This window comes from Pelodiscus sinensis, unplaced genomic scaffold, assembly GCF_049634645.1.
Source record: "Pelodiscus sinensis isolate JC-2024 unplaced genomic scaffold, ASM4963464v1 ctg80, whole genome shotgun sequence".
Classification (NCBI taxonomy): Eukaryota; Metazoa; Chordata; order Testudines; family Trionychidae; genus Pelodiscus; species Pelodiscus sinensis.
In genome coordinates this window covers 378,905-406,216 of record NW_027465901.1, presented here as the reverse complement: position 1 = coordinate 406,216, position 27,312 = coordinate 378,905, and the positions used below count along the sequence as shown (strand labels likewise).

The window sequence follows — 27,312 nt, the reverse complement described above, 5'->3', positions numbered from 1 at the left end:
TTGGAAAAGAATAAGTTAAAAAATTACTTAGATGGCTTCATGTCACCTGATGAAATGCTTCCTAAAATACCCAAGTAGCTGACTGAGGAGATATCTGAGCTGTTAAACACAGGTTGAACCTCTCTGATCTGGAACTCTTTGGTGTAACTGCTGGATCTTGGATGTTGCTGGACCTGAGAGTCCCCAGCTGGGAGTCCAGCAACCAGGAGTGGGATGAGGGGACAGTGGTTGGGGCTGGCAGAGGAGCCAGCTTGAGGTGCAGGGAGCCTGGTGGCTGGACCCAGCAGCACAGCCTGGCCGGGGGCGCAGAGCCTGGCAGTCAGGGTCAGACCCAGCATTGCAGTCCAACTGGGGACATGGAGCCTGGTGGCTGGGGTTGGGCCTAGCATTGAAGCCCTGCCAGGACCAGCAGCCAGGCTGGCCGTGGAACTGGGTGGGGGTGCGATGGCCAGAGGGGAGCCTAGCTGGGTCAGCTGATGAACCCCAAGAGAGCCCTGGAGTCCATCAGCAGAGAGGCAGTCCAATTGTAGACTCTTTGAAAGGTCATGGAAGATGAGAGAGATTCCAGAAGACTGGAAAAGGGCAATTCTAGTGCCCGTCTATAAAAAGGGAAATAAGGACAACCCAGGGAATTACGGACCAGGCAATTTAACTTCTGTGCCAGGAAAAATAATGGAGCAGATAATTAAGGAATCAGTTTGCCAACATCTAGGTAATAATAATGTGATGAATCATAGAATACTAGGACTGAAAGGGACCTCGAGAGGTCATCGAGTCCAGTCCCCTGCCCTCATGGCAGGACCAAATACTGTCTAGACCATCCCTGATAGACATTTATCTAACCTACTCTTAAATATCTCCAGAGATGGGGATTCCACAACCTCCCTGGGCAATTTATTCCACTGTTTGACCACCCTGACAGTTAGGAACTTTTTCCTAATGTCCAACCTAAACCTCCCTTGCTGCAGTTTAAGCCCATTGCTTCTTGTTCTATCCCCAGAGGCCAAGATGAACAAGTTTTCTCCCTTCTCCTTATGACACCCTTTTAGATATCTGAAAACTGCTATCATGTTCCCCCCCCAATCTTCTCTTTTCTAAACTAAACAAACCTAATTCCTTCAGCCTTCCCTCATAGGTCATATTCTCTAGACCTTTAATAATTCTCATTGCTCTTCTCTGGACCCTCTCCAATTTCTCCGCATCTTTCTTGAAATGCAGTGCCCAGAACTGAACACAGTACTCCAATTGAGGCCTAACCAACGCAGCGTAGAACGGAAGAATGACTTCTCGTGTCTTGCTCACAACACACCTGTTAATGCATCCCAGAATCATGTTTGCTTTCTTTGCAACGGCATCACACTGCTGACTCCTACAACTTGTGGTCCACTTTAACCCCTAGATCACTTTCTGCCATTCTCCTTCCCAGACAGTCGCTTCCCGTTCTGTATGTATGAATCTGATTGTTCCTTCCTAAGTGGAGCACTTTGCATTTGTCTTTATTAAACTTCATCCTATTTACCTCAGACCATTTCTCCAATATGTCCAGGTCATTTTGAATTATGACCCTATCCTGCAGATTAGATGCAACCCCTTCCAGCTTGGTATCATCTGCAAACTTAATAAGCGTACTTTCTATACCAATATCTAAATCGTTGATGAAGATATTGAACAGAGCCAGTCCCAAAACAGACCCCTGTGGAACCCCACTTGTTATACCTTTCCAGCAGGATTGTGAACCGTTAATAACGACTCTCTGAGTATGGTTATCCAGCCAGTTATGCACCCACCTTATAGTAGCCCCATCTAAGTTGTATTTGCCTAGTTTGTTGATAAGAATATCATAGAATCATAGAATCATAGAATAATAGGACTGGAAGGGACCTCGAGAGGTCATCGAGTCCAGCCCCCCGCCCTCAAGGCAGGATCAAGCTCCGTCTACACCTTCCCTGACAGATGTCTATCTAACCTGTTCTTAAATATCTCCAGAGAGGGAGATTCCACCACCTCCCTTGGCAATTTATTCCAATATTTGACCACCCTGACAGTTAGGAATTTTTTCCTAATGTCCAATCTAAACCTCCCCTGCTGCACTTTAAGCCCATTACTCCTTGTCCTGTCCTCAGAAACCAAGAGGAACAAATTTTCGCCTTCCTCCTTGTGACACCCTTTTAGATATTTGAAAACCGCTATCATGTCCCCCCTTAATCTTCTTTTTTCCAAACTAAACAAGCCCAGTTCATGAAGCCTGGCTTCATAGGTCATGTTCTCTAGACCTTTAATCATTCTTGTCGCTCTTCTCTGTACCCTTTCCAATTTCTCCACATCTTTCTTGAAATGTGGCGCCCAGAACTGGACACAGTACTCCAGCTGAGGCCTAACTAGTGCAGAATAGAGCGGCAGAATGACTTCACGAGTTTTGCTTACAACACACCTGTTGATACAACCTAGAATCATATTTGCTTTTTTTGCAACAGCATCACACTGTTGACTCATATTCAACTTGTGGTCCACTATGACCCCTAGATCCCTTTCCGCCATGCTCCTTCCTAGACAGTCGCTTCCCATCTTGTATGTATGGAACTGATTGTTCCTTCCTAAGTGGAGCACTTTGCATTTCTCTTTATTAAACCTCATCCTGTTTACCTCTGACCATTTCTCTAACTTGCTAAGGTCATTTTGAATTATGTCCCTATCCTCCAAAGAAGTCGCAACCCCACCCAGTTTGGTATCATCTGCAAACTTAATAAGAGTACTCTCTATCCCAATATCTACATCATTGATGAAGATATTGAACAGTACGGGTCCCAAAACAGACCCTTGAGGAACTCCACTTGTTATCCCTTTCCAGCAGGATTTAGAACCGTTAACAACAACTCTCTGACTACGGTTATCCAGCCAATTATGCACCCACCTTATCGTGGCCCTATCTAAGTTATATTTGCCTAGTTTATCAATAAGAATATCATGCGAGACCGTATCAAATGCCTTACTAAAGTCTAGGTATATGACATCCACCGCTTCTCCCTTATCCACAAGGCTCGTTATCTTATCAAAGAAAGCTATCAGATTAGTTTGGCATGACTTGTTCTTCACAAACCCATGCTGGCTATTCCCTATCACTTTATTACTTTCCAAGTGTTTGCATACGATTTCCTTAATTACCTGCTCCATTATCTTCCCTGGGACAGACGTTAAACTGACCGGTCTATAATTTCCTGGGTTGTTCTTATTCCCCTTTTTATAGATGGGCACAATATTTGCCCTTTTCCAGTCTTCTGGAATCTCCCCTGTCTGCCATGATTTTTCAAAGATCATAGCTAAAGGCTCAGATACCTCCTCTATCAGCTCCTTGAGTATCCTGGGATGCATTTCATCAGGACCTGGTGACTTGCTGACATCTAACTTTCCTAAGTGATTTTTAACTTGTTCTTTGTGTATCCTATCTTCTAAACTTACCCTCTCTCTGCTTGTATTCACTACGTTAGGCACACCTCCAGACTTCTCGGTGAAGACCGAAACAAAGAAGTCATTGAGCATCTCCGCCATTTCCAAGTTCCCTGTTACTGCTTCTCCCTCCTCGCTAAGCAGTGGGCCTACCCTGTCCTTGGTCTTCCTCTTGCTTTTAATGTATTTATAAAAGGTCTTCTTGTTTCCCTTTATGCCTGTAGCTAGTTTGATCTCATTTTGTGCCTTTGCCTTTCTAATCTTGCCCCTGCATTCCCGTGTTGCTTGCCTATATTCATCCTTTGTTAGTTGTCCTAGTTTCCATTTTTTATATGACTCCTTTTTTATTTTGAGATCATGCAAGATCTCCTTGTTAAGCCAAGCTGGTCTTTTGCCATATTTTCTATCTTTCCTACACAGCGGAATTGTTTGCTTTTGGGCCCTTAACAACGTCCCTTTGAAATACTTCCAACTCTCCTCAGTTGTTTTTCCCTTCAGACTTGCTTCCCATGGGACCTTACCTACAAGTTCTCTGAGCTTATCAAAATCTGCCTTCCTGAAATCCATAACCTCAATTATGCTGGTCTCCCTTCTACCTTTCCTTAAGATCATGAACTCTATTATTTCGTGATCACTGTCCCCTATACTGTCTTCCACTTTCAAGTTCTCAACTAGTTCCTCCCTATTTGTTAAAACCAAATCCAGAACAGCTTCTCCTCTGGTAGCTTTTTCAACCTTCTGAAACAGAAAGTTGTCTCCAATGCAGTCCAGAAACTTATTGGATAGCCTGTGCCTCGCTGTGTTAGTTTCCCAACATATGTCTGGATAGTTGAAGTCCCCCATCACCACCAAATCTTGGGCTTTGGATAGTTTTGTTAATTGTTTAAAAAAGGCCTCATCCATCTCTTCCACCTGGCTAGGTGGCCTGTAGTAGACTCCTAGCATGATATCACCCTCGTTTTTTACCCCTTTTAGCTTAACCCAGAGACTCTCTACACAGCTATCTCCTACGTTCATCTCCACTTCAGTCCAAGTGTGTACATTTTTAATATACAAGGCAACCCCTCCTCCCTTTTTTCCCTGTCTGTCCTTCCTGAGCAAGCCGTACCCTTCCATACCAACATTCCAATCATGCGTCCCATCCCACCAGGTTTCTGTAATACCAATGATATCATAGTTGTATTTATTGGTTAGCAATTCCAGTTCTTCCTGCTTATTACCCATACTTCTCGCATTTGTATATAGGCATCTAAGATACTGATTTGATCTTGCCTCCCTGTTGTGCCCTGACCCTCCTTTCTCCTTGCCATTATAGGCCGTAGTCCCCCCCATTTCCAACCCATCTCCCAGTCCCGCACATTCAGCACTTACCTGTGGGCTTTGCTCACCTGCCCCCGACAAACCTAGTTTAAAGCCCTCCTCACAAGGTTAGCCAGTCTGTGTCCAAACAAGGCCTTCCCGCTCCTGGAAAGGTGAACTCCATCTCCGCCAAGCAGTCCTTCCTGGAAGAGCACCCCGTGATCAAGGAAGCCGAATCCCTCCTGGCGACACCATCGTCGCAGCCAGGCATTCACCTCCAGGATGCACCTCTCTCTGCCCGGGCCCCTACCTTTGACAGGAAGGATAGAAGAGAATACCACCTGCGCTCCAAACTCCTTCACCCGTACTCCCAAAGCCCTGTAGTCACACTTGATCCGCTCAGTGTCACACCTGGCAGTATCATTTGTGCCCACGTGGATGAGTAGCATGGGGTAGTAGTCAGAGGGCCGGATAATCCTCGACAATGCCTCCGTAACATCTCGGATACGGGCCCCTGGCAGACAGCATACCTCTCGAGATGAGCTGTCAGGGCGACAGATGGGTGCCTCCGTTCCCCTCAGAAGAGAGTCTCCAACCACCACTACCCTACGTTTCCTCCTCGCAGTGGTGGCAGGAGACTGCTCAACCTTGGTGGTGCAAGGCCTGGTCTCCTCCACTGTGGGGGATGACTCCTTTTCTCCTGCCTGCACCACTGCCTCCTCCATAAGTGGCTGGTCAACAGTCCCACATCCTACGACAGTGACCTCCGTGGACTCCACAGGAATACTGTCCAGGAATTCCTCATGGCTTCGAATGCTCCTCAGCCTGGCCACCTCCTCCTGTAGCTCTCCCACCTGCTGCCTGAGAGATTCCACCAGCAGGCACCTTTCACAACGGTTGTCTCCCCCAGCCTGGAGATCACTCAGTGGGAATTGCAAGCCACAACTACAGCAAGACCACCCCAGGACCTGGGTAGAGGCATCCATGCTCAGGTTCTCTGTCTGGATACAGGCACAGGTGGAGGAGACAGGAGAAGTACTGGCACAAGCGCTACGGGTCTTCATCACCATCAGTCACTCCCTCTTCAACTCCCCTGTCTGCAGTCCCCTGTCCGCTTCGCTCCCCTGGTCGCACTGCTCTGGCTTTTTAAAGCCTGCTTGCCTAGGTCAGGCCTGCCCCCTTCTGAGTCACACAGGGGAAGGCTGAGCCTGAGGCTAATCAGAGGCAATCAAGGGAACAATGGCAGGCTCTCAGTCCCAACTGCCACAGAAGCTGAAACTGAAACTGCTAGCACTCACCTGGAATCAGACTCAATTCACACCACTTCAAACTGTAAAATTCAAACAGTCAGGCACACACACACACTCACACCACAGCTTGTACTCTCACCGGGTAGCCTCTTCGGCGGTGGGGTCGCTTTGCTCTCCCTCTTCAACTCCCCTGTCTGCAGTCCCCTGTCCGCTTCGCTCCCCTGGTCGCACTGCTCTGGCTTTTTAAAGCCTGCTTGCCTAGGTCAGGCCTGCCCCCTTCTGAGTCACACATGCGAGACTGTATCAAACGCCTTACTAAAGTCTAGGTATACCACATCCACCGCTTCTCCCTTATCCACAAGGCTCGTTATCCTATCAAAGAAAGCTATCAGATTGGTTTGACACGATTTGTTCTTTACAAATCCATGCTGGCTGTTCCCTAGCACCTTGCCACTTTTCAAGTGTTTACAGATGATTTCCTTAATTACTTGCTCCATTATCTTCCCTGGCACAGAAGTTAAACTAACTGGTCTGTAGTTTCCTGGGTTGTTCTTATTTCCCTTTTTATAGATGGGCACTATAATCTGCCCTTTTCTAGTCCTCTGGAATCTCTCCTGTCTCCCATGATTTTCCAAAGATGATAGCTAGAGGCTCAGATACCTCCTCTATCAGCTCCTTGAGTATTCTAGGATGCATTTCATCAGGCCCTGTTGACTTGCAGGCATCTAACTTTTCTAGGTTATTTTTAACTTTTTTTTATTTTACCTTCTAAAACTACCCCCTTTCCACTAACATTCACTATGTTAGGCATTCCTTCAGACTTCTCGGTGAAGACCAAAACAAAGAAGTCATTGAGCATCTCTGCCATTTCCAAGTTTCCTGTTACTGTTTCTCCCTCCTCACTGACCAGTGGGCCTACCCTGTCCTTGGTCTTCCTCTTGCTTCTAATGTATTTATAAAAAGTCTTCTTGTTTCCCTTTATTCTGGTAGCTAGTTTGAGCTCATTCTGTGCCTTTGCCTTTCTAATCTTGCCCCGCATTCCTGTGCTGTTTGCCTATATTCTTCTTTTGTAATTTGTCCTACTTTCCATTTTTTATTTTTAGATCATGCAAGATCTCATGGTTAAGCCAAGGTGGTCTTTTGCCATATTTTCTATCTTTCCGACACATCGGAATAGCTTGCTTTTAGGCCCTTAATAATGTCCCTTTGAAAAACTGCCAACTCTCCTCAGTTGTTTTTCCCCTCAGTCTCGATTCCCATGGGACCTTATCTATCAGCTCTCTGAGCTTACCAAAATCCGCCTTCCCAAAATCCATTGTCTCTATTTTGCTGTTCTCCCTTCTACCCTTCCTTAGAATTGTGAACTCTATGATTTCATGATCACTTTCACCCAAGCTGCCTTCCACTTTCAAATTATCAACCAGTTCCTCCCTATTTGTTAGGATCTAATCTAGAACAGCTTCCCCCCAAGTAGCTTTTTCAACCTTCTGAAATAAAAAGTTATCTCCAGTGCAGCCCAAGAACATATTGGATAGTCTGTGCCCCACTGTGTTATTTCCCCAACACATATCTGGATAGTTGAAGTCCCCCATCACCACCAAATCTTGGACTCTGGATGATTTTGTTAGTTGTTTATAAAGAATAATAACCTGGCTTTGTCAAGAACAAATTTTATCAAAACAACCAGATAGCTTTCTTTGACAGGGAAGGCTTGTGGATGATGGAAATGGTAGTCGTAGTATATCTAGACTTTAGTTAAGCTTTCGATATTGTCTCATTGTCAAACTAAGGAAATACAACCTAGATGGAGCTACTGCATAACTGATTGGACAACCACTTCCAGACAGTAGTTATCAGTGATTCACGGACATGCTGGAAGGGCATAATGAGTGGGGTTCTTCAGGGATCAATTCCGAGTCCATTTCTGTTCAATATTTCCTCAGTGATTTAGATCCAAGCCCAGGCCAGATCCCTAAGCTCTGGCAGGGGTTGCTGTTGGACTCCTGGAGCTCTGGCTGCAGCCAAGAGAGGGGAATCTCCAGCAGAGCCAGACCCATTGCTCCCCAGGAGCCGCCTTTGGCCAGGCTGAAGGCACTGCCCTGAGCCCCTGCCCGGCTCAGCCTCTGTCCCAGGATGGGCAGCGCTTGGGAGGAAGGCTGAAAAGTCTCATCCATGTTTTGCTCCAGATCGTCCCGCCTTCCAGGAGATGGGGCAGGAAAATGGCTGGAGCCAGCTCAGATGCTGGTGATCTTCAATGAGGTGTTTGTGTATTTCACCCAAGGGCAGGGGGAGCTGCTGAGCCCTGCTCAGAGAGACCTCTACAGGGACCTCATGCAGGAGAACTACAAGATGGTGACATTGCTGGGATTCCCCATACCCAAATCTGAGCTGAGCGCCCACCTGTAACAAGGACAAGAGCTGTGCGTCCCAGATCTCCATGTGTGAGGATCTCTGACAGAAAGTTCTGAGATCTCTGACAGAACAGTGAGTGAGAATAAGGAGGAGAATCAGCAGCAGGAAGGTCCTAGGAAATGGGAAACACGGGGGAGGTTTTGAGAAGAGCTGAGGGACATGTTTCACTAGGCTTGGAACAGGGAAATGACTGTGGGAAAAGCTTCAGTAAGAAGCCATGTCTTATCATACACTGATCCATGGTGTCCAGCATGCTAGCCACATGTGGCTATTTAGCTGGTTGAGTGTGGCTAGTTTGCTTGAGCAATGTGGGTATTTGGCTGGTTGAATGTGGCTAGTTCACTAAAGCAGTGGCCACTATAGTGACTACTACTTCAGAACTGGTTGGACACTGCAGCACTAGAAACAGCACACTGGAAAGAGATATTGGCATAGAGTACGCTTATAAAGTATGTGGATGATACTAAGCTGGGAGGGGTTGCAAGTGCTTTGGAGGAGAGGGTCAGAATTCAGAATGATCTGAACAAACTGGAGAAATGGTCTGAGGTAAATAGGATTAAATTCAATAAGGACAAATGCAAAGTACTCCACTTAGGGAGAAACAATCCATTACAAACACATAACATGGGAAGTGTCAAAGTCAGACAGGACTCACAGATTTGTCAGACCGCTCTGTTTATTCAGCAAAGCTCTGCTAAAATGCATCCAGAAAATGTGAGCACCATACAAGGTTCAAACCCCTTGATTTATACAGTAAAAAAAAAGTCAAGTTAACAGGATTAAAAGGAGGGGCAAAACTTCACATGATTAGTGTGAGACTTAGTCAAGTATCTTCATTTCCACATCAAGCACACAGCAATCTCCTGTCCATATCTACTTGGTTCTCAATTGCTTTCTCCCGAACACCTAATGTTCCTTTCCCTATTAACTCTGGCTAGCACATTGATCTGCATACCTACAAACAACATTAACATACTTTTCTTCTTCCTGTTCAGAGACAAACAGTATTCCTTCAACTTATTCAATTATTACAGCACAATTCATCTTTCTCTTACATTATAATTCTTTCTACTTTCACAGAAGTGACTATCTAGGAAGGAGTACTGCAGTAAGGGACCTGGGGGGTCATAGTGGACCACAAGTTAATCATGAGTCAACAGCGTGACACTGTTGCAAAAAAAGCAAACATTCTGGGATGCATTAACAGGAGTGTTGTGAGCAAGACATGAGAAGTCATTCTTCTGTTCTGACGTTAGGATGCGGAGAACCTTGGAGAGCAGTTTCTTTAGTTATTTTAAATCTAAATAAAACTGTATTTGTCGTGTTACTTTCCCCAATGTTTGTAATGCCACCTGTTAAAAAAAATGAGTTTTCTTGGCCGAATCTTTGTTGTACATCCAGTTCTCTGTGCTCTGCCTCTTTGTCTTTCTAAATTCTACCAGGGTGTTTGGAGGAGAAAGTTGCTCTAACTGTTCCCCTAGGCTAGCAACCAGAAATTTATAGACCAGAAAGCCAGGAGGAATCTCTGTGACCATATCTCTGACCTCTTGTGGAATGGATGCCATATTAACCCTTGTATTAATTCCTAATTGAATGGGAACAGATCTTTTAGGAAGCTATCAAAACTTGATTAAAAAATTGCCAGTGGTGGAGTATCCACCACAACCCTGGATAAGCTGTTCTGATGGTTAGTTACTTGCTGTGAGTTTTGTTCCCTCTTATGTATGGGTTTAATTAGTGTAGCTTCAGACATTGGCACGTTACACATTTGCTTTCTAGATTGATGATTCCTTCTGTTATTAAATAACTGTGCCTCTTCTAATGTGAGTTTTTTTTTTTTTTTTTTATCCTTTCGTCCTTCTCCGGACTCTTTCTGAACCGTCTCCAATTTATCAACATTCTTGCTGAAATGCGGGCACCAGAACTAGACACAGGACTGCAGCAGTGGTTGTACCAGGGCCAAGTACAGAAGAAAAATAACCTTTCTACCTATACTTGAGATTCCCTGTTTATGCATCCTAGAATGGCAGGAGCTCTTTTGGTCCCAGCATTACACAGGGAACTCATTTTCATCTGATTATCCACCATGACCCACAAATCTTTTTTTAGCATGTCTGCTTCCCACAGTAGAGTTCCTGTCCTTTACCAATGGCCTTTGTTCCTAGATGTCTACGTTTATATTTGGCCTTGTTTGCTTGTCCCAGTCAGCCTAGTGATGCATTTCTCTCTGGATCAGTGATGTCTTCCCTGTTGTTTACCTCTCTCCCAGTGTTTCTGTCAGCTGCATGTTATCACTGATGATCATGCCGCTAGCAACTCAGAAAATGTTCATTAGTGTAGGGCTGAGAACCCATCCTGGTGGGACCTTACCAGAAACACATCTGCTCAGTGGTGATTCCTAAACCTCTCAGTCAACTTGTTTTTAATACATTTGATGTGGTATTCTAGTTTTGTGTTTTGTTTTTTTTAAAGTCATGCAGTACCAAGTGGAACACCTTACAAAAAGCTGTTACATCAACACTGTTACCTTAATCAGGCAAATTTGTATGCTCATCAAACATAGATTCCATGTTTGTGTGACTGGATCTATTTTCCATAAACCCATGTTGATTTGCATCAATTATAGTACATAAGAGCTGCCATGTGGGGTCAGACCATGGTCCCTGTACCTTGGTAGCCTTCTCTGACAGCTGTCCATATTGCAGCTTTGGGGGGAGTGTGTGCAAAGGGCAGTTGGTGATTCACCCTCTCTTCCCCTGTTGGCTTCTGACAGTCAGAGCTTTAGCATTGCCCCAAGGGTTGAGTTGCATCCCTGACCATCTTGACTAATAACCATTATGGCTCTACCCTCCATGATCCTGGCAATGAGTTCCACAGGTGAATTGTGTGTTGTGTGAAAAGGTACTCCCTCTTGTTTGTATTCAGCCTGTTCATTTCATTGGGTAATTTCTGGTTTCTGTATTGTGAAAAAGGATAAATAACACTTCTCTAGTCTCTTTTTCCACTCCATCTTAAATAGCTTTGTATCAGACTTTGCCTTTTCATTATTCATTCCTTCTTCCAGATGGGCAGTGAATATGTGGAACAGCACAGGTCTCCATCCTTGGGAATATCTCTGTCCATTGTGAAAACTATTTATTCCTACCCTTTGTCTTTTAGCCAGTCACTGATCCATGAGACACCTTTCCTCTGATCCGAACCTATGACCTGGGGGCCAGAGGCAGCCATTGGCTTGCCTAGGTCTGGCCCCCAAGGCTCAGGGCTCACCCCTGTGTATTGGGGAGTCCTCACTGGCTTTCCACTGTGGGGCTGGAGCACACAAAATTGACTAGCCTGGGCCCCGCTAGGCTCTGATGTGCGAGGAGAATGTAGGGAATGGCTTTTTCCTTCTCAGGCAGGGGCCACATCAGTGAGGGTTTGTTTTCTGTTTTCGTCTCTCACTTGTGTGCAACCCCGACTGATTTTTCTGTGGGTCTGCGGTCCCTGACCCAAAAAAGGTTCCTCATCCCTGCCATAAGTGTGTAGGTTCTGGTGACACTTCACGTGAAGTTAATCTCAGTTATGTTGCTCAGGTGTGTGAATTAGCCACTGACCTAAGTGCTGTATCTTAGGCAGGTGTGGACTGTGCATGATCAGTTGAGGCCAGTGTTCCCTCTAACGTTTCATGTCCAGGTGCAGAATGACATTTCTTATGTGCACCAGTATGGAGGGGATTTATCACTTAACAAAAGTCATTGCACACATAAGCAGTGTGTGGAGGGGTGGGGCCAAGGATTTGGGGTGCAGTGGGGGCTGTGGCTGGAGGTGCAGGTTCTAGAGTGGGACCAGGGATGAGGGGTACAGGATGCAGTCTGCTCCAGGGAGAGATGACTATCCTAGCCCCCTCTCACCACAATACCTCCGTGCCAGGTGGAGGTGCCTTTCCAGGACTGCTGCAGCTTCACTAGGCACAGCCAGGAGCCTGTGCCCCAGTTGAAGTAGTTCTGGGATGGGCTAGGCTGGCTGGGGACCTGGGAAGTGGCGTCTCTCTCCCACCACAAACTCCTGTGTGGGGTTTGTTAGGTGGCTGCGTGGCTTAGAGGGATTTTGGATTGAGTCCTAGATCAGCTGTTCCATTGTTCTGGCCAGGCTTGATGTCAGTCTGATGGGCCCGTGGTTACCTGGACATCCTGTTCCCCCTTTAAAAATCGATGTCCCAAGATGGTAACTGCTTGTGTCACTGTTGCAGCTCCTGTTTCCCTGTGCTCACTTCTGCTGCCGCCACTTCGGTAGCCCTGTTATGACAGTGTGCACTGGGGATGTGGGAGACCCGTGTTCACATGATTAATCTGGAGAAGAGCTGAATTGGGTGTCCCAGCCCTCACTGCAACACTGGGTGAATGTGGTCTGACCGGGCGAGTTTGTGTTATACAACTTCCAGTGGAGCCCCTTGATCAACACCAGTTTGCATAGGGTTTCCATTCCTTACCAATGGCCCAGGTCTCCTCTGCCTCCCAGCAGGTGTAACAGAGCTGTGTGTGTGCCCTTCGATCCTTAGTTCCATGGCTTGCCTCCTTCCTTCCGAGCTCTCATGTTCCCCCAGCTTGGCCTCTGGGCTGGTGAAAACCCCATGCCCTTCTCCCCCATCTTTGTGGGGATTTTGGATTCTTGTGTGTTAGTGGTGGTTCTTCCCTGCCCATTGTGGGTCATTTTCAGCGCCCCTTGTTTCTTCACCTGCTGGAACATGAGAGTTTGGCAGGGGGTGGTACGGGAGCTACGTGAACAGGACTGCTTAGGCTGACCAGAGAGTGCTTGAGCGTGCAGCCCTGATGTAGGAGCATTTCCCACAGTCATTCGGGGATGCAGCAGGATCAGGGAAGGAAGAGACAAACAGCTTATGATGGGGGTGAGCTTGGATCTAGGTCCTGCTGCTTTGTCTACTCATAGGGTATGTCTAGATTACATCCCTCTTTCGACAGAGGGATGTAAATTAGGCACTTCGAAATTGCAAATGAAGCCGGGATTTGAATTTCCCGTGCTTCATTTGAATCATGTAATGGCGCGCTCTCGAAAATGCGCTATTTCAAAAGTAAAACCACGGTCTAGACACGGTTCTTTCGATAAGGGAAGGCTTTTTCGAAAGATCCTGTAGCCTTCCCTTATCAAAAGAACCGTGTCTAGACCTCAGTTTTACCTTTGAAATAGCGTGTTTTCGAGAGACCACCATTACATGATTATGCAAATGAAGCACGGGAAATTCAAATCCCAGCTTCATTTGCAATTTCGAAGTGCCTAATTTACATCCCTGTGTCGAAAGAGGGATGTAACCTGGACACAGCCATTCTGAGCTTCCCCATCGCAGCACAGCCATCTCAGGGGGAACCCTTTGCTGGCATCCTGGCTACCTTTCTCTTCTCCCTGTGCTCTTGGCTGCCTCCCTCTTCTCCATTCCCAGTAGGATTCTTTCTCCCACTCAGCTCTCAGGCCAGTCCCTTCCAAACAAGAGTCACTGCTCCTCACCTCTCCCCTCAGAGCTTTTCCATTGGACTGCTTCCCTGCCACTGTGCTGCATTCTGAGTGCCTGTGATGACTGTTGCTGTCATTACTTCCCTCTCATGGGCCTTCCCCTTTGGTTGGAGTCTGCCCTTTTGGGACCATGAAGGTGTCCTCTGTGCACCATGGACCTGTGGTCAGTCTGTCTGTCTGTCAGTTATCCAGGCACCCACAAGGAGGCATTGTGATTTCAAGTAGCCAACAAGTGGTTGAGGAGTGAACTGATCTGTGTGCTTAGGTGCATGCCATGGCTCTTATACTTAACTCACAGAATTTCTCCTCCTTTGGCATCTGGCCCTGTAGCTGCTTCTCCTATTGCCGCCTCCTGCATTTCTTTTCTTCCTCTTGCAGTAGGACTCTGCTCTGCCCATTAGGACTGCACTCTCCCTTGCTAGTTGTGGCATCTCCTCTTGCATTGGGGTGGGCACTTTGGTGTGTGAACACTCACTGGCTGCAGTCTGTGTGAGGAGAAACAAAACCTCCCAGGCTATCTGCATTACGCTGAAGCCCCCTTTCCCCTCCTGCAATCGCAAAGTTCCGCTCTCCAGGTGGGAGTGGCCTGAGAACAGCTGAGTCCCTCAGAACCTGGCCTGGGAGTGAAAAACCTTGACAGTTTGCTGGGGTCCCAAGGGTGGGTGTGTGGATGGTGTCTCCTGTGTCAGCATCATCAGCAAGTCTTGCCATCTCAGAGAGGCAGGTCCTTGGAAAGCGAAGGCCGTTGTGCTGAGCCCCGACATCCCGCTAGCAACCTCTGCTCTGCAGCCTGTTACTGTCTCCTCTTCCTGCATGGACCTGCATGCTGCCAGAGGCCACGGATTTCCCTCCGGCCATAACTCTGCACTCTGGGAGGAGCAGGCTTTTCAGGTGGCCTCTGCTCTCTTTTCAGGGGAAGAGGTTGCTCTGTACTGTGCCAAGTACTTGCCAGAGATCATCAAGGACCAGAAGGCCTACAAGGAAGGCAAACTACAGAAGGTAAGAGCCTGGGCTGCTGTGGGAGACGTGTAGATGCCAAGGCAAGAGAACAGGCCTCTCTGCATCTAGTGCCGACCAGCCCCTGGCTGCTTCTGGGGTTGCTCAGCCCCTCGCTTTTGAGGTCTCCCAGAAAAGCTTCTTCCCTTCTCCACCCTCTCTTCTGCTTACTAGCTGGTGTCCTCCATGTTGAGTTGTTCCTCCTCCCTCCTTTTAGCTCCCTTGAAGTTACTGAGAGGCAGTGCTCGTATCTGCCCCATGCCTTGTGTCCCTGCAGGGAGTCCCCCACTCTGCCTCCACATCACCATGGGGCTGGCTCCTGGATCAGTGTTGGTGAGAGAAATGCAGCCGTGGCGCAGTGGGGCTCAGGAAGGCAGCAATAGGAAGCATGTCCTGGGTGCACCAAGTCACTCACTTATAGGACTGAGGGGTTGTTTCTCTCGCTGACCCTCTCCAAGTGTCATCCCAGGCCGTGCCGGTCACCTCGGGGTTGGGGTTGTGATGGGATCTTGGTGTGGCTGAGAGAGGGGCGGGTGCCCCCTGAGCTATGTGCAGCCCCGTGCTGTGTGCTTGTCTGCAGGCCCTGGAGGATGCGTTCCTGGCCATTGATGCCAAGCTGACCACAGAGGAGGTGATTAAGGAGCTTGCCCAGATTGCTGGGCGGCCCCAGGATGAGGACGACGAGAAGGAGAAAGTGGCTGACGAGGATGATGGTAAGTGCTGGTAGCGGAGGTTGAGGACTGTGGTGCTGGTCCAGCCCTGGGAGGGGAAGGGCGGTGGCTCTGTTAGGAAGGGTTTGCTGGTAAAAGGAGCTGGTTGCACACAGTGTGGCTGGAGCCAGCTTAGCCCTCTCCTCTAGGGTAGCTCAGCAGCTTCCTGTGCTCCAGGCTGGCATGGCAGAGCTGGACTTGTTTTGGAAAATCTGTCTTTTAACTGACACACGCTGCTTTGGGCCCCTCCCTCCAGTGTGTCTGCTCCAGCCGGGGCTCGAGCGCTCTGGCCTGTGGAGATGTTGTGTGAGTGCAATGGGCAGGGCAGTGTCCCAAGCTTGCTGATCCTGTGTCCGTGGGGGGGATGAAGGTGGACTGGAACCCCCCATCCTAAGTGACTCTGGCCAAGAGTAGGGATGTAAAATCCCATTTAATTGGATAACTGGTTCAGCACATGAACTGGCTAAGCGATTAAAGGGAAGCGAGTGAGAGAACATATCTCCACCACACACACACAGGCAGGAGCTGCTCCAGCCCCGCTGGGTAAGGGTGAGACTTACCAGTTAAACCTGGACATCCCTACCCAAGCCTGCCGTGTTCATTCAAAGAAGCAAATGTGCTCTCCCACCTAGGCATGTGTGTCAGGGCACGGAGCAGAGCCCCAACCAGGAAACAAGCTTAGAGAGAATTGCAGAGAGCATCTGCCACTAGACCATGGCATTTCTCTGCACATGCTGGGGACACCCAGGTTCCAAAACCTGGTGGGAAAGACCCCTTAGTTTGATTTCTGCATCTGACAGCATCTGGGTAGAGCTGTGCAAGAAAACAGACTAGCCAGTGTCCCAGGGCTCGGCATACCCAGCAGGCACAGGCACCCAGAACCCAGCTGCTTGGCCAGCATCAGCTGTTCCCACTCACAAGTGCCCCCGGCACCTCGGGCTAAGCTTGTGCTGCCCGACCATCACAGCCCTTCTTGGTGTCCACGATGCCTACAAAGTGTCAGCCAGCAAGCATCGGCCAGGCTCAGCAGCTGAGAGGTGGCTGCTTCGGGTCCATAGGAGCCACGTGTGCTAGCTGTTGGAGCGTGATGCTTCTCCCTCCCTTGTTGGCTGGATCTGAGAGCTCTGCAGGGGCAGCTCTGCCTCTGGGCATTGCTGGAAATGCAGCCTAGGGCCAAACCCGTCCTACGGGGGCTCTGCTGCTGCAGCAGCGTGTCCTGCTCTGACTTTCTCTCTTTCTTGCAGTTGACAATGAGGAAGCAGCCCTGCTGCACGAAGAAGCCACAATGACCATAGAGGAGCTGCTGACCCGCTACGGACAGAACTGCATCAAGAACCTCCGAAACAAGCCACTTTCCCAAGCAGGGGAGATGGGAAAGGAGCATGATGGGGAGTGGAGTGTGAATGGGGAGGCCAGTCCGGGGGAGCTGGCCGACCACAGGGAGAGGAAAAATGGGAAGCCAGATGATGAGGCCTTGGGCATTTCCTCCACTTCGGATGGATCCGACGCTGGGGACAACAGCTGTGCTGCAAAGAAGGCTGAAGTGGGCAGGGGTGAAGAGACAGTCACCTCCTCCACAGGGGAGGCAGGGCCTTCCTGCTCCTCTATGGGAAAGCCCCAGCGCGCAACAAAGTCCAAATTTTTTGAAGACAGTGAGGATGAGTCAGATGAGGCTGAAGAGGAGGAGGACAGTGAGGTAAGCACCAGAGTGCTGCGCAGCTGCCTGTCCTGGGGAGGGAGTGGAGTTGTTTCCACGTTCTTTACAGGCCAGGTCATGAGAGCATGAGCCACCCCCAGCTTGCTGTAAGGTGGGATTTACAGGCCAGGGCCTGCATCAGCAGTGCCTCGCTGTGGGCACTGTCTGTAGAATGAGGGTGCCACAGACACTGCAGTCTGGCCAGTGCATGAGCTGGGAGCTACTACCTCCTGCCCTGATCACTGCACCAGAGAGAGAACAGACCTGCCGGGTCATATGCTCTGTCCTGCTGAGCTCATCTTGTCCATCTCCCTGGAAGGGCCAAGGCATTCTGCTGTCTGATGGCATCTCTGTCTGTAGGAGTGCAGTGAGGATGAGGATGGCTACAGCAGTGACGAGGCAGAGAATGAAGAGGATGAAGATGACACAGAAGAGGCTGAGGAGGATGAGGATGAAGAGGAAGAGATGATGTTACCAGGCATGGAGGGGAAAGAGGAGGTGCACGTGCTATTTTTGCCACCTTTAGCATTATGTTAGTTCTGCCCCAGGAAGCAGCCTTGGGTGACTTGGGAGCCAGAGCATGCCCCATGGCCAAGGAGACTCTGCTCTGTGCAGCCTCTGCATTTTCTAGTCAGCTTTCCTATGCCGGGCCTAAAGGAAGCATCTTCCCACATGGAGTCTGGTGGGGGTTGGAATGGGCCATGGGCTGTGGGACAGCAAGAGGGCAGCTGCAAAGGTAGAATCCATTGCTAGTTTATCTGGTCAGAGCTCTGCCCAGAACCTGAGCTGAGCTGAGCAGAGCATCCTGCACAGCAGCAAAGCTCTTCCTGCAGGAGCAGCCAGCCCGGCTGTGTCTCTCACCTGGACACAGCAGATGCTGGTATGTAGCGGCTCTCGAGACCACCAGCTGAGAACGGTCTTGGCAGCTGGACGGGAGGCTGCAGTGCAAATGGAGACTGCAGAAGCCTCCATCCTTTACCAAAGTGCAGGCTGCCTGGACTGTCAGGCTGAGGCTGGCATCACTGCAACTTGTTCCTCCGTAGGAAAGGAGGGAACAGCGCAGGCCATGCTATTGAACTCCCTGGTGTTCCTAGGATGGTGTTTTTTCTCTGAGGACCCCACTTCTGGGGAAACATACACTTCCTCTGTTCCTTTCATACCAGTTTTCAACCCCACCTCTCCTCCGCTTCCTGCGGTGGCCCCGTCTTTGGGCCCGGCACCTCTGGGGAGGAGAGGTCTGGCATATCTGGTGCACTGATTGCTCTTGGGCTAGTCTGTAGCCTCTGCCCCCGAAGGGCTTCTGTGAGGCTCAGGGCATTGTGTGTTTGGAAGGAGTCTCACCGACCACTTGTGTCTCAGCCTGGCTCTGACAGCGGGACGACTGCCGTGGTAGCCCTTATCCGAGGTAAACAGCTGATCGTAGCCAATGCAGGGGACTCTCGCTGCGTGGTGTCGGAGGGCGGCAAAGCCGTGGACATGTCCTATGACCACAAGCCGGAGGATGAACTGGAGTTGGCCAGGATAAAGAATGCCGGCGGCAAAGTCACCATGGATGGGAGAGTGAATGGCGGGCTAAACCTCTCCCGGGCAATTGGTGAGCAACTGACGAGGCCGGCAGGCCCCCGCGCGCTGGTCTCCAGTTCTCAGCGGTTTGGGAGCTAGATGGGCCCACGGCACGTATGGGGCATCAGCCAGGACTGGGTCACGTAGGGCTGGGTACCAAAGAGCCTGGTGGCAGTTGCTGCTGAGAGATGGAAGGTGCTGCATGGTGGCAGAAGTGACATGAGCAACTTGACCTGTGGAGAGGGCCACAGGCAGCTGCAGGAGAGTTCAGCTCTGCACGTAGCTAGGTCAGGCCAGCAACAAGCTATTGGGGATGGTGAATTCCCTAATCAGGGATGTGGGCTCGTTTGGGGAGTGCTCGCCCCCCTTCTTATGACACCTAGAGGGGGTTAGAGAAGGGCAGCAGAATGCTCAAGGGCTTGGGGAAGACTAGTAAGGCATTTGATACGGTCTCGCATGATATTCTTATTGATAAACTAGGCAAATATAACTTAGATAGGGCCACGATAAGGTGGGTGCATAATTGGCTGGATAACAGTAGTCAGAGAGTTGTTGTTAATGGTTCTAAATCCTGCTGGAAAGGGATAACAAGTGGAGTTCCTCAAGGGTCTGTTTTGGGACCCGTACTGTTCAATATCTTCATCAGTGATGTAGATATTGGGATAGAGAGTACGTTTATTAAGTTTGCAGATGATACCAAACTGGGTGGGGTTGCAACTTCTTTGGAGGATAGGGACATAATTCAAAATGACCTTAGCAAGTTAGAGAAATGGTCAGAGGTAAACAGGATGAGGTTTAATAAAGAGAAATGCAAAGTGCTCCACTTAGGAAGGAACAATCAGTTCCATACATACAAGATGGGAAGCGACTGTCTAGGAAGGAGCATGGCGGAAAGGGATCTAGGGGTCATAGTGGACCACAAGTTGAATATGAGCCAACAGTGTGATGCTGTTGCAAAAAAAGCAAATATGATTCTAGGTTGTATCAACAGGTGTGTTGTAAGCAAAACTCGTGAAGTCATTCTGCCACTCTACTCTGCACTAGTTAGGCCTCAGCTGGAGTACTGTGTCCAGTTCTGGGCGCCACATTTCAAGAAAGATGTGGAGAAATTGGAAAGGGTACAGAGAAGAGCGACAAGAATGATTAAAGGTTTAGAGAACATGACCTATGAAGCCAGGCTTCATGAACTGGGCTTGTTTAGTTTGGAAAAAAGAAGATTAAGGGGGGACATGATAGCGGTTTTCAAATATCTAAAAGGGTGTCACAAGGAGGAAGGAGAAAATTTGTTCCTCTTGGTTTCTGAGGACAGGACAAGGAGTAATGGGCTTAAAGTGCAGCAGGGGAGGTTTAGATTGGACATTAGGAAAAAATTCCTAACTGTCAGGGTGGTCAAATATTGGAATAAATTGCCCAGGGAGGTGGTGGAATCTCCCTCTCTGGAGATATTTAAGAACAGGTTAGATAGACATCTGTCAGGGATGGTGTAGACGGAGCTTGATCCTGCCTTGAGGGCGGGGGGCTGGACTCGATGACCTCTCGAGGTCCCTTCCAGTCCTATTATTCTATGATTCTATGATTCTATCCAGAGAGGTGAAAAGAGCAGGATGGCCCCCTTGGAGAAACAGAATGAGAAGACATTGAAGCTTCTAAAGCAATGACTGGCCAAGAGGATGGAGATCAGAAGTGTCTATTCAAATGTGGGGTCCAAGGAAATACTTTCCCACAAAGGGCCTATGGAACTCCCTGCCACGTAACTGAGGCTGAGCCTGGCAGGATTCAGGGAGACGCTAGCTGGTTTTGTGGGTATGGAGAATAACCAGAATTGTCAGAGGAAAGATTCCCAAACTAGAGCTCAGGACTGGCCATGAACTCTCAGGTTGCAGGGCATGAGCCTCTTAAGTACTGGGGTAGGGATGTTAGATTTCGATTAGTCAACTTATCGACTAGTTGATGGGATTTCCTTCGACTGTTCAATTAGTCAATAAGCAGGGCTCGACGACAAATACAATCGACTTGCCCGTGGCGAGTAGATTGTAACCCGGAAGAGCTGGGTTCGGGCAATCTGTGCACGCGCAGATCGCCGGACAGCGCGGCTGGTGAGTGGGGCTCACCGAGCCCTGTCAGTAAGAACTGCTGTGTTCTGCCTTTGAAATGTTCAAGAGCCCCAGTGGGTGGAGAGCTGGACTGGGACGCCCAGGAGAGACTCTTGTACAAGTTGGCCGCCGTTGTGCTCCTCCCCCCCCCCCCCCCCCCCCCCCCCGCTTTTCTTTTTCTTTTTCTTTTTCTTTTCGCTTATTGGATAGTCGATTAGTCGCTTACATCCCTATATGGGGGTGGGAGAAACATCCCCTGGGGCAGGCCACTTGGTCACAGCACCTTGGCCTGAAGCAGCTGGTGCAGATGGGTCACTGGACTGGATGGACCCGGGTCTGGTCCATGCCTGGTAAAAGCACAGACAGTGGGTGGCATGTTGCTTGGGCTGGAGCTTTGCTGAGCTGGCCCCATGCTCCAACTCAGCCCAGACCTTGATCTGCGAGGGAGAGGGCTGTCCCCTCCTGCCTGCGGGAGTGCCGCTTGGGCTCTCGCGTGGCCCCTGACCAGGCGGTCTGGGCAGCAGAGCTAAAGGAGTTCTCTCTTGCCAGGCGACCACTTCTACAAGCGGAACAAGAACCTGCCCCCGGAGGAGCAGATGATCTCAGCCTTACCTGACATCAAGGTGCTGACGATAAACGAGGAGCACGACTTCATGGTCATTGCGTGCGACGGAATCTGGTGAGCACCAGAGAGGCAGGAGCCTGTCCCAGCCTTTGTATGGGCTCTGTCCCCGGCGGGCCTCCGGATTGCTCATCCATGAGTCCCAGGCAGGCTGCCCCCGTAGGACAGAGGAGGGCCGGCATGCTGAGAGCCCAGTCCCTCCAGCTCTATGCTGCCGACGGCTCCAGAGCAAGGGGCTCTCCCTTACTCTCTGCCTTGGTGCATGCCCTGCTCCTCCCATTCTGAGAGCCCCCAGCCTGGGGGGTGGGGGGGAGTGTGCTAACAAAACCAGGTTTCCCTGCCAGCTGCTCTGACCTGTCACCGCTCTGCTGGCAGGAACGTGATGAGCAGCCAGGAAGTGGTGGATTTCATCCAGGCCAAGATCACCCAGAAAGATGACAATGGAGACCTGAGGCCTCTCTCCTCAATAGTAGAAGAGGTAAGCAGCCTGACTCTCGCTCCTCTTGGCCTACGAGCTAAGGAAAGCCAGCTGGGTGTGGTTCTATGCCTCCCTGCAGGGAGAGTGATTGAGGGCTGGAATTTGGGGCCTACCCCTGGCTTGATGGTGATCACATGCATACAGACCCAATTGCTTTGTATGCTTTCCTAGCATTCTCCTGACCGGCTAGCAGAGGTAGGGGTGTAATAGTGTAGTCGATTAATCGGCTAATGCTATAGACTACTCCTCTCCCCCCCTCCCCCAACTTGCTAGTACATTTTTTAGCAGGTTGTCTAGCAGTCAGGCTCAGTCCTGGCTTGAAATAGGTTCAGGACCTACCCCTGCGCAGCTCTGCATTTTAAGCCCATTTTCACGCCAGGTTTGGGAGCTCAGACCCACCCTAGACAGGGGCTGCTGCCGCCCCGCACTGCTTTATCAGAGACAGCAGCACAAGACGACAGGCAACCGGTCTGCGAGGGGAGCTGATTTTTAAACTGGCTCCCCTTGCGGACCATCTCCCACCTGGCACCCTGCACTGCTGCCTCTGATACAGCGGCAGCAGTGCGGAGCGGCAAGAAAATCCTCAGAAGTGAGGCCAGAGCGCACTGGCAGTGAGCTCCCCCATCCTCGCCCTACCCCACCTCTCCCTCCGGGGACCATAGAATAACGGATAAGAATTCTTGAGGTTAACAGATATTTAACATCCCTAAGCAGAGGCAGTGCTATTGTATCGGGAGCCCCCCAACATATACTAATAATGAGGGGCTTCTCAGGCTAGCTTGTCAGACCCCAAGACACTGAGCACTGCCTGGAGCTGTCCTGCTCCCTCGTCTGGGAGGAGCCAGGGGAGCAGCTCCCTAATACTGCCTTGGCTGCACGTGAGGTTATCATCCTCATGCTTGCTCCATGTGAGCTGCTAACCTGCCTTGTCCCTTTCCTCCCCCAGCTCCTGGATCAATGCCTGGCTCCCGACACCTCTGGGGATGGCACGGGCTGTGACAACATGACCTGCATCGTTATCTGCTTCAAACCACGCTCCACACAAGCCCGTGCCGACAGTGGCAAACGGAAACTAGTGGCGGCCGACACACAGGCAGCGGTGGAGGAGAATGGCAGTGACAGCAGCAAGAAGGCCAAGCGGGACTAGCGGGCCTGGCACAGAGACTTGGTGTGCACTCCCCAGACTCATTTCTTAAACAAGCTGAGCTCAAGACTCCAACGTCTTGTTCTTTTTTAGCCTTAGCAGAGGCCTCGTTTGTCTGTGTCCTGGACAGGGTGATGGGGTGGGTCAGCCAGGGCATGTCACATTGCTCATTTGTAACCATTCCAAAGAGCTGCCCAGTGGGGCTGGCTGCAGATCCGCGGACACGGGAGGCCCAGCCCAGGTGAGTAGCACGGTAGTGGTTAGAGGATGGACATCCCAGTGTTGTCTCCATGTGGGTGTCGCCATTTTTGTGCCTGTGACTATTCTGTTTGGGGGGGGAGGGAAGAATTTTTTCACTGTTGAGGTTTTTTTAATCTGCGCCCCCTTTATTTAAGGCCCTTCTGTTTTTATTTGTGGAACAATCTGGCTCGAGTGCCACCCTTGCACCTCGTTCTGTTGTACACTTTCAACGAATACTTTTTCAAACTAAAGCCCCAGAAAACCCAGCTGCATCTTTGTCCTTTTTTTCCCCCCAGGAGGTGGGGTGGGAAGTGTGGAGAACCAAGCTCATCCAGTTAATCTTTTAACCCTTTACAGATCACATGAGGAGAATGCAAGGAGCTGGTCACATAGCGGGTGCCCTGTGCAGTGCTGCCTTTCCTGCTGCAGCTTTGCAGGCTCCACTTTTGGACTCCCTCCTGCTCTTCGGCTCAGAGCCACCACTGAGCCCCAGCCCTGCAGTGTTTGAGCAGAGAACTGGCCAGGCAGGGAAGGGATATGTAGCATGGGCAGTAAGAACAAACCTCCTGAGCTCATTTGTCTTTGTTGAGTTGCTGATTTGAACTCTGGGCCCAAGAGGCAAGACTGGGAGCCAAACAGCTCAGGCCCCACCCAGCTCTCCTTTTCCACTGCAGGGTGATGCCAGCTGGCGTCTGTCCGTGCTGCACCCTTCTCTGGCAGCATATGCTTTGCACTGAGGGGCTGGAGAAGCAAAGCCCCTGGATTGGAAACAGTCTACTGAAAACTTGTCAGCTCCAAGTTCCTTCTCTGCACCCTTCTTCCCCTCCCCCTCCTCGATTGGCCAGTGCGGGGCAGAGCAAGGGGAGGGTTTGAGGGAGGAGATTCATGCAGGCCAATAATGACAGAGGGTCTATTAAGATGTTGGATTATTCCCATTTCTTGTATCAGAGGGGTAGTCGTGTTAGTCTGAATCTGCAAAAGCGGCGAGGAGTCCTGTGGCACCTTATAGACTAACTGAAGTGTAGGAGCATAAGCTTTCGTGGGCAAAGACCCACTTGGTCAGATGGCCCACGAAAGCTTATGCTCCAACACTTCAGTTAATCTATAAGGTGCCACAGGACTCCTCGCCGCTTTCCCATTTCTTGGGGAGACATCGACTGCTCAGCTGGTGCCTGCATTACCCACATGCCTGATGTGGATGTGCCCCCACCTGAAGTCTCCTCCACTCACCACTGAGCCAAACTGTCCAGGTTCCTTGGTTCCTGAGCAATCCCTCCCTCCCACCCTTGAAAGGTGTTCCTGGGTCTCAGCTGCTCCAGGCCTATCTGCCCATGAAGGGACCAGAACAGGCCTTGTTCCAGGTGTGGCAGTGGATATGGAATGGCAGGAGGCCTCTGACCTTGCAGCTGAAAATTCTGCTGGTCTTTTTGCAGCTGTCTCAGATGCACAGCTCTGTACGTATGGAAAAGGCTGTTGTGATAGTCTCCCTGGCAGTGAGTTCCACAGGATGGCTGCCCTGTGTGAAGAATTGCTGTTGCTTCTTTGAAACCTGCTGCCTGTTAATTACATTGGGGGACCCCTAGTTCTTCTGTTACGTGCAGGGGAAAATAACACTTCCTGAGTCACTTCCTCCACACCAGGCATGATTTTTGTAGACCTCTCTCAAATCTCCTCTTAGTTGCCTCTTCCAAGCTGAATGGTTCCTTTTTAATCTCTCCTCGTAGGGAAGCTGATCCAAACTTCCACTCGGTTTTGTCATCTTCTCTGCTTCTTTTCCCTATGTACCATTTTTTGAGATGGGGCAAACAGATCTGCTTGCGGTATTCAAGATGAAGTCATACCATGAATCTACATAGTGGCATTATGGTTTTTACAGTCTTATCGTTGGTCTTTTTCTTAAGGGTACCTACTTAAGAACGGTCATACTGGATTAGGCCAAAGGTCCATCTAGCCCAGTATCCTGTCTGCCGACGTTGGCCAATACCAGATGTCCCAAAGGGAGGGAACATAAAAGGTAATCTTCACATGATCCCTTACAGACAAACAGAGGTTTAGAGACACCATTCTTACCCACCCTGGCTAATATCCATTGATGAACCTAACCTCCGTGAATCTATCTAGCTCTTTTTTGAGCCCTGTTTGAGTCCTAGTCTTCACCACATCTTCTGGCAAGGAGTTCCACAGGTTGACTGTGCACTGAGTGAAGAAAAACTTCCTTTTGTTTGTTTTAAACCTGCTGTCTATTTCACTTGGTGATCCCTAGTTCTTATATTGTAGGAATAAGTAAATAACTTTTCCTTATTCACTTTGTCCACACCAGTCACGATTTTATAGACCTCTGTCATATCCTCCCTTAGACTCCCCCTTTCTAAGATGAAAAGTCCACGTCTTTTTAATCTCACTTCATATGAAACCCGTTCCACACACCTAATAATTTTTGTTGCCCTTTTCTGAACTTTTTCTAATGCCAGTATATCTTTTTTGAGATGAGGCGACTACATCTGTACACAGTATTCAAGATCTGGGCGTGCCATGAATTTATATAGAGGCAATAAGATGCTTTCTTTCTTATTCTCTATCCCTTTTTTAATTATTCCTAACAGTCTATTTGCTTTTTTGATTGCCGCTGTACACTGAGTGTATGTTTTCAGAGAACTATCCACAATGACTCCAAGGTCTCTTTCTTGAGTAGCTGTAGCTAAATTAGTCTCCATCATATTGTACATATAGTTGAGAGTATGTTTTCCAATGTGCATTACTTTACATTTATCAACACTACTTTTAATTTGCTATTTTGTTGCCCAATCACCTAGTTTAGTGAGATCTTTAAGCTCTTCACAGTCTGCTTTGGTCTTAACTATCTTGAGCAGTTTGGGATCATCTGCAAATTTTGCCACCTCTCTGTTTACCCCCTTTTCCAGATCATTTATAAATAAGTTGAATAGAATGGGTCCCAGGACAGACCCTTGGGGGGGGGGGACCCCGCTAGTTACCTCTCCACTCTGAAAACCGACCATTTATTCCCAGCCTTTCTTGTATTTTAACCAGTTATCAGTCCACGAAAGAACTTTCCCTCTTATCCCATGACAACTTTGTTTTTTTGATGGCCGCTGCACAGTGAGCAGCTCTTTTCAAAGAACTAACCACAATGCCTCCAAGATCTTTTGAGTGGTGCCAGCTTGATTATACCCCTTCATTTTGTGTGTAGAGCTGAGATTGTGTTTTCCAATGTGTGTAACTTCGCATTTATCAAAATTGAATTTCATCTGCCATTTTCTTACCCAGTTATGTGAGACCCCTTTGTAGCTCTTTGCAGTCTGCTTTGGACCTAACTGTCTGGATTAATTTGATATCCTGTGTGAACTTTCTCAGCTCACTATTCACCCCTTCTCCAGACAATTTCTGGGTATGATGAACAGCACTGGGTCCGGTGCAGGAAGCCTTGGCCACCATCCACAGCCACTCATGAGCCCCTCCCCTTGGGGTAGGACCTACGTACCAAGCCCTGAGGTGGGGGGAGGGGTGTGTTTACCAGTAGGACAGCACTGGGACATGTTGTCCCCCCTGCTCCATAGCCCCTAGATAGAGCACTGAGAGTTGGCTGCAAGCCAGAGTCCCCAGCTAGTCTCAGGCTGAGCATCCCCTGGCCTGGGGGGCTCCTCCCATCTGTGCCAGGCAGTGCTCAGCAGCCCCCCAGGAGCAGTGTCCCTCATTGGGCTCCATCTGGCCCAGCAGGTTGCCTAACTGAATGGCCCAGCTCCCACCGAAGCCTGAGGCAGCCTGCCCAGAACACCCCTAGCCTAGTGCCGACAGGGGGCCTGGGGCTGAATCCCTTGAGACACTTGACTCTGTGACCCTCC

At 49.5% G+C, this 27,312-nt stretch overlaps 1 protein-coding gene across 1 annotated transcript in view; it reads left to right on the top strand.

The window, feature by feature from the left end:
* The window catches only part of PPM1G (protein phosphatase, Mg2+/Mn2+ dependent 1G), a 39,638-nt gene extending 15,920 nt beyond the window's left edge, over positions 1-23,718 (top strand). Inside the window, exons 3-10 of the mRNA XM_075916301.1 lie at positions 14,824-14,909; positions 15,487-15,619; positions 16,861-17,312; positions 17,673-17,810; positions 18,672-18,906; positions 21,518-21,647; positions 21,966-22,068; positions 23,015-23,718. Coding sequence (XP_075772416.1) covers positions 14,824-14,909; positions 15,487-15,619; positions 16,861-17,312; positions 17,673-17,810; positions 18,672-18,906; positions 21,518-21,647; positions 21,966-22,068; positions 23,015-23,215 — 1,478 coding nt within the window. The 3' untranslated portion in view covers positions 23,216-23,718. The remainder of the gene's footprint in view (positions 1-14,823; positions 14,910-15,486; positions 15,620-16,860; positions 17,313-17,672; positions 17,811-18,671; positions 18,907-21,517; positions 21,648-21,965; positions 22,069-23,014) is intronic.
* Positions 23,719-27,312: the final 3,594 nt, after the last annotated feature.